The sequence below is a fragment of the Phasianus colchicus genome, chromosome 10 (genome assembly GCF_987193195.1).
Source record: "Phasianus colchicus chromosome 10, bPhaCol1.hap1.1, whole genome shotgun sequence".
Lineage (NCBI taxonomy): Eukaryota > Metazoa > Chordata > Aves > Galliformes > Phasianidae > Phasianus > Phasianus colchicus.
In genome coordinates, this window is record NC_143445.1 from 8,793,233 (window position 1) to 8,802,374 (window position 9,142).

A 9,142-nucleotide genomic window follows, 5' to 3' on the forward strand; every position below is an offset into this window, starting at 1 on the left:
CTTGTTATTTTACCTAGGAAGTACATAATGCATCTAAGAAAGCTGTTTTGTATGTATATATTTAGTGCTTCTAAATTTGAAAGAAAAAACAAATCTGTAAAAACCCTTAGCATCCAAAACTACAGCAATTTTTTTGCACCGTTTTATGCAGGAAAACTGTATTGGTTAATGCAGAGATTTTTGTTTTGTTGGTGTCTCTTATAGGTTCCAGGTCTTGCCTCTGAAGATAGAAAGATAGAAAAAGTCTAAGCAAAAAAAAAAAAAAAGAGGTTTTCCCCTTAATTAATTTGTATTTGCTTGAGACTTATCATTTTATGAACCCAATCAAACCTATTTGTTTTCAGTCACTTTCAAGAAACAGGAAGAACTGCTTTCTTTTAACTTGAAACAAAAAAGTAAGACGTATGCCTTGGACTCTGAATGCAGGCAAATCTGCACTTAAATATTTATCATGCAGCACGTTCACTTAAATAGCTGGAATCTATAAAATGAAGGACTGAAAAATCCAGGATTAAAAGGCTATTTTATTCAAAGGCATTAAAGATTCCAGATGTGATAAGTATGTTATGCTGAGGCTGATTTCAGTTGTCCAGTGATTTAAGCCTCCTTCTGCATTCACATTTCCTGACTTGGAACAGGTAGGCTTTAGACACAGACTTTTGATAGCCATCTTTACTTTTCCTGAGAATGTCTGTATCAAAACTCTAATCCACATCACCACTCATAACTTTAAACCCTAGCCTTCTTTCTTGAGCACCAGATTAAATGAGACTGTTCTTAGCTTTATCATAAACTAGCAGCGCTTCTGAACGAGTTTTCTAGATGAGGAGAAAGTGAGACACTATATTATTTCCCTAGAGGGGTTAAAGCAGGCTCTGATTTACTCTTCACTTCTGCAGAAAAAGAAGACAATGTCATTCTTATACTCTGTGTAAATAAAATCCTTCCCCCAGTGACAGTGAGACACCATCTCCCTTACCGGATAGATGTGAGTCTTCCCATTAGGATAAATTACTTCTACTGCTTCAACGCTGTAAGAGATATAAAAACAGAACTAAAACCACTTCTGAAATGTGGCAGAAGTGTAATGTCTTTCTGACTCCAAATTTATACTCACGTGAATTGCTTCTCACAGTATTCACTAAACATCGCAACTATGATATCAAGAACAACTTTTGCCTACAAAATAAAGATGATAATCACATTGAAATCTGTCCTCTGCTTGGGCTAAAGCAGACAAAATATCATAACAAAGGGGGGAAAAATTTGTTATATTCTCTTCATTCTATATTACTTAAAAACGTAGCACCTAAAATACCAGGCTGCATTTTAAGAGATGCTTTGCTTCTACTGCAAAGATGTTACTCAAAAACCTGATAACTGGAGATCTTTGGTTTTCAAGGCTCTAAAGCACTTACATGTTTTTGCTAAACTGTTCTGAAGATACTGGTTGGAACTGCGTCTTCCAAACCTTTAATCTAATTACTTCATTGAAGCCAAAAGGTTGTGCACTGTTTAAAAACATACTGTTGCAAATGAGGCTACATTGACATCTTTTATTCTATGCTTAGTATTTGAAGAAGTTAGCATAACAGAACACAATCATGAGATTTTAATCAAACTCTTCATCTACAAGAGTTGCTTTATGATGCCTCACACCATAATTTCCTTCATGAAAAGAAACTAATGCTATTTTTGTATTTACTATCAAAGTAAGCAGTAGCAAGAAGCAGTTATTTTATTTAGTTTCCTTAGAAGCTTTATCACAACATGCAAATTTCTGTCATTAATGAACCATTGTGTAGTAGGATAAATTAAAAGTACTTTTGTTCTTGAGCATCAATGTACACATTTTAGGGAAACTATCAATGAATGCACAACCTACATTCCAGAACAGGCAATTATAACTGCTAGACTTTCATGTTTTGGTGCTGAGTTGCAGAATCTGCATATGTAGAAAGACTTCCAGTTGACAATTATTTGCACAGCATCCCTGCTTGAAAAAGATAACTAAGAAGAAAAATTGCTTTCTCCCTTTCCACAGCCCAGATTTTAATTATTCTTTACGAAGACTGTTTTGGCAAAATAAGCAGTCTTAATGAATTCTATTCTTTTTCTGAATCTTAAAGACTTTGGAAAGTGTTCAACAACAAAAATAAACCTAGCTTAGTTTATTTTTAACATATAAGCTGAAAACTTGGTGTCAGCATGAAGATACAGTAAAAACAAAACCCACAGAAAACACACCACCACCTGTAAAGCACAACTAAAACTGTACTGAGGAAATTTCACACAGTCCCACAACTTATCCTGCCCGTTTGAAATGGACAGTCTGCTCCATAAAACAAACACTCATCTATTGTAGATCTTTGTACTAGAGCATTGTTGTCCCTTTGGGATAACAATGACATTACAGCATATCAAAAGCAGAAAAGATTAATTTACCTTTGTCATGTCTGTGCCTGTACATTCAATAAATACATTTCTGGTTTTTAGGCTTATTTTTGAATGATCTCCTAAAACATGTGAAGACAACAGCATGTTAAGAAATGTTGTTACTTTTCCTGCAGTGTCAATGATATTGACTGATTCTGTATTTCAAAATGACCATCATCACCATCTTCCCCAGCTTAAAAGCTACTACGTCTGCTGCATCAGCATTCACACCATTCTTACCAGAGTAGCAGGGCTTTTTATTTTAAAATTTGTAAGTCAAAAAGAGCAAAAATACAACACATTCTAATCAGAAAAGGCAGACTGGTCTTGCTGACCTGGCTACCCTTGAACACTAGAAAACAAATCGACAGGAAGTCTCTACTGGCAGTAGAGAAAGCAAACTAGCAGAATCACAGCCATCTGCTGGTGGCACAGTGGTTCTGCATCTCCCCTTCCCCAGCTTTAGTAGCAGACTGGCATTTGATGCGACATGCATGAGAAAGCAAACTTAGGTAGCAATGAATGTTTTTTAAGAAATGATTTAGACTGATGAAAATCCATAACTACTTTTATGAATAAACAAGATTTCTTGACACTGTCACCTGAGACACTAAAGATTTTGTCTATGTGAGTGGTCCAGCATAGGACAGGTTAAGCATGGATTTGCTTTTTGCCTGCACTTGCAATCACATGGCACACACTGTAGTACATCACTCATGTACTCAAAACTGTTTCTTGTCTGGAAGAAGGTAGAAAATATACTTAGGAGCATCACCTAAAGTGTCTTCCTTGCAAAGTAGATGTGAAGTCCCTCGGAAGTAGACTCCTTACAGAAATGGGGTTCTGTTAGTACATGGTAAACTATGTACTGTAGTTGAGCAGAAATCTGCCTTGTATCACTTGCTAAACGCTGATGGCCAGTGTGTACACTGAATGAATTTCATTGCCAATAACCATGCTGTGTGAATGTAGCCAAGAGCACCTGAGCTCTCAAGAGTGAAGGATGCTGTGCTCCCTTCCCAGCATGCTGTGCTGTATCTCTTTACAACTGAAAAAGACTCAGTTCTCCTGGACTTGCTTCAACACCCATATAATCTTTCACTTAAGTGCTTGTAGCCAGCCAAAAAAAAAAAAACAATGGTCATATTTACATTTAATTATCCTGAAGGAGCAAAAAAATCTGCGTTTAAACTGAAAAAAATAATAAATGAAACATTTTTAATAGAACAGAATAATCTACATTATGTACCAACGTTTCTATTAGACATCCTAACTCACAAAATAGGAGCAACAGCATAAACTAGTCAGAAATAAACTTACCATTGATGATTGGTGGCATGGACAGAACAACACCATTGCTATCAAAAATGACAGGATAACGTGGCTTGTTTTCAATCAGGTGTAAATAGTGTCGAAGATGGCTGTCAGTCTGGGGAAACAAAAAGTAATACCACATTTGACATTAGCTCACTTTTTAATTTCTATCCTACCACAATCCTCAGGTGAGGTATTAAATGGAATTTTTAAAGGTAGGATTGGGTTTACAGCTAGGTACCTGTAGTGGAAATGCTGAGTCATGGCCTGAAGCAGTGATTGAGCACCTCGTGGGACGGCAGGGCCAAACCAGGGGAGCTCAGGTGCATGCAGTGTACCTTGAGTGACTGGAAGTGGTGGAGCCAGGATGCACCCTTTTCCAGATCTCATTTAGGGGTTGGCAGTAGAGGTGAGGGCATCTCTTGCCAGAGATCTCTATCTACCTGAGACCTTCCAAAGGGAAGCAGCTCTTTTCCATCTTTTTTTGTATATGTGGCTGCTTCATTTGGGTTTGTTCTCATTTGCCATATCCAAAGTCTTTCCCACCCTGCTATTATCATCCCATTATAGCATTACAGTACCTCTAGCAAAAGATGCTTGCTCTCAGAAGTGGGAAAATCTTTAAATGAGAGAGCTGGAATTTTTTCTTCAGAAATATTAAAAACTATTTCTTTAAGGATTCTCTCAAAGATGCTTAAGGCGTGCTACCTAAACAAAGTCTTTGTTCACTGCAACAGTCCTTCCATTGCCAAACCCATGGGTACCCATCGTTAGTTTATCAGAATTCTCCTTAGAAGTGATAAAAAACTTCATTTAGGTACTTTTAATTGTCAGGATTTAGCGCTTTACACATTTATGCTTGATTCAAAACTTGCATCTGTTCCAATGACATGAATGTGTATTCTACCAAAAACACAGTTAACTTTTATTCTCTCTGACCTCTTTTTCTCCTAGTTTTCACTAGCCTTTAGTCAGATATCATTGTGAATTTCTTTTACCTCTGTATGTGTGCTCTAACACTACCGTATATTTTAATTGTAATAGTATCATTTTCAAATACTGACTTATTTGAAAATAAGTGTATTTTCAAATATAGTAATTATAAAATTAGACCTGATGGGATTTCCTAATGTTTACCTGATTTCAAAAGGATGCTAGGCCAAGATGACGCCAAACTTTAACTGAGTCTTTCACACAGCTACAGCTGACTAATATGTAGCTGGGTAACTCAACGTCGCCATCAAGCTGGCCCAATTGAAACAACATTTTAAAGTTTGGTATTATTTACACCTACTTTTTTTTCAGTTTTGTACAATGAACATCTTACCAGTGTAGGCAAGAACATAACCCTTTTACAATATTATGAAAAGTTACCTTTGTGTCAATGAATCAGTGGAGTTTAACACTGAGACCACTATTTTAAGAGTTACGTTTAGGTACCAAGCACCATGATGTATCTTTCATGAGCAATACAAATTAAGTATTGCCACGCACTTATCATGTTCACTGGCTGAAGCTACAGAATATGGCTGTGTTCTACTTGTAAGAGCAACCCTTACATGCAAGGGTATTAGATGTTAAGCTTTGGAAACTGTTTTCCTCTACTTAGCACAGTAACGCTGAAAAATCACACTTACCCTATACAGATCCATAATTTGTGAAGCTGTGTACTCCTGTGATTGGTTCAAGGGCTTGAATTTAATTTCAGAAGGTGCTTTAGCTGTAAAAGTGAATGGACCAGAAATGGTGTCCAAGTCATGGGTACCTATTGCTACTAACGCTCTTCTCCTGAAAGACAAAATAATGATTTTGCTAGTAACTTTTGGAGTTCCTTTGAGATAGCAACTTATGATACTCTGTATCTGAGAGCAGATAGAAATGGACAAAGAAATGAGAAGGAGCAAGAAGGAGTGGCTATGGTGTATTTTCTTTAATATGAACATAATATATAATGTCTCTTCACAATAGGGCAGTGAAATCTTAACAGAAAATCAAATCATGCTCACGCACTACATGGTATTCGAATTTAAGCACTAACCTGCAAATATTTTGGTGTAGCTTTTCTTGGAGGTCAATGAAACTGTCATAACGTTCTTTGGTAAAAGTTATGTTACGAAGGACTGCAGCTACAGCATGAGGACGGATTTTGACAGTCTGCAATTTGCAACAGCAACAGATTATAAATTTCGAATATAAAAGACACAAGAACTGATTTTTCCCTTTTTGTTTTTCTTTTCAGTGGAGTAGCAATCACAAGGAAAAACTCTGGAAATATGGTAGAAATTCAAGGGGAAGTAAAACCATACAAAAAACTTCAAGTCCGGCACAGCCCAGAAGCTAAATGCAATACAAATGTCTGAAGCTTTGAATTGATCTGCAGTTAGGTTCACCCACAATAATTTGCCTGTTGTTCTTTCCCTTCGTAGTCCCTAAAAATAAATCACACTCAGTAGAGGCATTAAAATTTCTTTAGATCTTGTTCTGCAAGTAAGATTTCTGGTCTCACTGCAGTCATAAAATGGCTATTGATATTATCTTCTTGGTTCAGAAACTTTCAATAAATATACAGTGGGGCAGTAAACACTTTTACCTCTGCAGTGATAATCAGCTTCTGACCTTCACCTTCAGCTGGTATTATCTTTTCATACCTAGGGAGATTTATCCTAGAATAAAGATAGTAATAAATATGTAACTAAAGGACAGAATATGTACAAAATTCATAAAGCTTTTTAGAAGTGCAAGAACGAATGCATATAGAATATTTTCTTGGCAACTGTTCTTGTTTTGGACATTGGAATTTGTGTATCTAGATTATATTTATGATGTTTAAACCTCAAATTTTCTACTGAATGGTAAACACATAACTAAAATAGAAAGATCTCAGGAGATAAAGTCATAATGGAAGTGAAATAAATTATGTTGGTATTTATAACAGGACCACAGAGAAGTACCACTGCAGGAGTTTTTTACAGAGGATAAGTCTCAAATGGAATAGCAGTTGAAAAACTTTTAGAACAGATTCAAAATGTAACACTCTGTCTAGTTTTATAAGAGTATTTAACAAGTCCTCCTCTGCAGAGGAGCAGTCATGAAACATACAGACATTAACAAATATACCTGACTTACACCAGATTGTCCTCAAAACCCAATCACGTGTCAAAGTTGATCACCAGAAATGGACTCTCATTTGAACAAATAACCAAAGACACAACTAACTCACTCTGTTACCTTTCTTTAAAGACCTGCAGTCCTCGGACCAGCCCTTCAAGGCAAAGAAGATCATAGCGGTTGGCAGGAACATCGATTTTATAGAGAACAGCCTCAGACGCACCCTCTGCCTTTCCTTCACCTTTCTCCTTACTTATAATGTCTTTCTCGGATGTCTGAAATCAAGTAAAATATGGCTGTTTGCCTTTTTTAATCTGAAATATCTTAACATTCACAGTGCTATGACAGTGAGATAATAGGAAACAATATTAATTTAAGAAGTTTAAAAACACAATTTGGATTTATATAGCAAATAAGTATGCCAAGTACCAAAAGTACTGTAAAATCAACATTTTTCTCAGATATAAAGATTGTAATACGATATATAACAAGAGAAAACTTCACTATCAGAATTTGAATTTTGAAAACAGATATAGAAACACAAGTCTCCAGGCAGGCAGATCCCAGCAGAGAACACAGACCTCATTTTCTGTTACAGATCAGCAAAGATTTGTAGCATCAGGTCTGTTGTGAAATTCAGCACAACATATGATGTTTGGATATCTTTTGATTAAACCTAATTGAAAGAACAATTAATTTCCATTAAAAAACAAGGACAAAATGTGGTGTACTTCTCAAGACTTATGTGGATACAGACTGTAGGGTCAGCAAACTTTCACAAGTATAGAACCTGGATAAAAAAATACATGAATTGTAACTCAGGTAATGGAATGTCCAGGACAAACATACGCTTGTGGCACTGCACACAAAAATGTGTACAAAATATGGCCAAACATATCTTTCAAAGTATGTCTAATATATGGCCTATGGCCATCCTTATACTGCTATCTGAATTGGACAGAGCCTTAAGAACAGGAGGCAGAGAGCCAAACTCCATAAGCCATAGCAGTGTGCCACCTCAGGGTCTCTTGTTCCTAAGATGGTAATTTTTTTGATGTTCTTCTTGTCGGATTCAAACCAGCTGTGTTAACACAACTGATGACAGTGGTATGTTGTAACAAGAACACAGGATACGTTGTGTTCTCTGGACAATACTGTGCAGAGATATGAGGATGCTTCGGTTTGACAAGCCTGCTTCTGTACTGCTGGAGGACTGCATGTGTAGAAGGGCATGCTGGAGCCCTGCCCGTGTCCCTTTTTGAGAACAGCCCCACGCTCTGGATATTTATGGTGCCCTCCAGAAGGCATGGGCTCAATGCTGCCTGAGGAACTCACTGCCAGCCGTGTGCCACAGATCTGTACAGACACAACGGCTGTCAGGCTGCTGCCTCTACCCACAGAGCAACAGACCGCAGTGCTACTCACGACTTCGTCAAGCTCCAAACCGAACTCAAAGCAAAGGTCGTTAAATTCTTCATCGGCTGTGAAGAAAAAAAAAAGAAAGAAAGAAAAAAAAAAAAGGTGAATTTTGCTTTACAAGCAGAACTCAGATTCGATTAAATGTTGTGTTTGTTTTGGGCATTCTCAAACGGCCATTTTGAAAAAGGGGTACAAGTGGCACAGAGCATTTTGTTCACGTTCGCATGTGAGCAGCAGTTTCCTCGGCGGCCGGCGCGCTTCTGCCGCGCTGCGTTCACAGCGGCCGCTCCGGGGCGGCAGTGGCGGCACGCCGGCTCTGCCGACGCAGCACAGACGAGCGCCTGAGCCGTCCGCACGGGCAGCGCAGCCCCGCCGCGGCCCGAGCCCGCCGCACTCACTGTATCTCCTGCCCAGCGCCTCGAAGAGCAGCTCTCGCTTCACGCTGACGGTCGGCATGGCTGCGCCCGGCACGCTGCGCGCCTGCGCTGCGCACGGCGAGGCCCCCGCCGCGCGAGGGCGCCCCGCGCAGCGCCTGACCGCGGCGCCCGGCAGCAGCGCCGCCCGCGCCCGCGCCGAGAGAACAGGCAGAGCGGCGGGCAGCCGCAGCGGGGCCGGGGGCCTCGCGCCTCTTCCGCCGCCGAGTCGGGGGTGCCGGGTGCCGTGGGTGGTCGGGGTTTGGTTGTTCTTTACGGTGGGCGCGCGTGCTGCGTCTGCGCCGCTTCGATTAAAAATGGAGCTAAAAGCGAGCGCCGCGGCAGCCCGGCGTTCTTGGTGTACCTCGCGAGCGCGGGGCTGCCCGTCTCTGCCCCTACCCGCACGCGGCTCGCGTGGCGGAGCTGCCGCGGGGCCCGGCGCGGACGAACGG

The 9,142-nt window shown here is 39.7% G+C and overlaps 1 protein-coding gene across 1 annotated transcript in view; it reads right to left on the minus strand.

Moving 5' to 3' along the window:
• Positions 1 to 8,776, minus strand: part of FARSB (phenylalanyl-tRNA synthetase subunit beta) — a 33,638-nt gene extending 24,862 nt beyond the window's left edge. Inside the window, exons 1-10 of the mRNA XM_031596389.2 lie at positions 8,676 to 8,776; positions 8,284 to 8,339; positions 6,979 to 7,133; positions 6,341 to 6,413; positions 5,789 to 5,904; positions 5,388 to 5,538; positions 3,757 to 3,865; positions 2,446 to 2,516; positions 1,118 to 1,179; positions 980 to 1,031 (exon numbers count right to left, since the gene is read on the minus strand). Coding sequence (XP_031452249.2) covers positions 980 to 1,031; positions 1,118 to 1,179; positions 2,446 to 2,516; positions 3,757 to 3,865; positions 5,388 to 5,538; positions 5,789 to 5,904; positions 6,341 to 6,413; positions 6,979 to 7,133; positions 8,284 to 8,339; positions 8,676 to 8,733 — 903 coding nt within the window. The 5' untranslated portion in view covers positions 8,734 to 8,776. The remainder of the gene's footprint in view (positions 1 to 979; positions 1,032 to 1,117; positions 1,180 to 2,445; positions 2,517 to 3,756; positions 3,866 to 5,387; positions 5,539 to 5,788; positions 5,905 to 6,340; positions 6,414 to 6,978; positions 7,134 to 8,283; positions 8,340 to 8,675) is intronic.
• Positions 8,777 to 9,142: the final 366 nt, after the last annotated feature.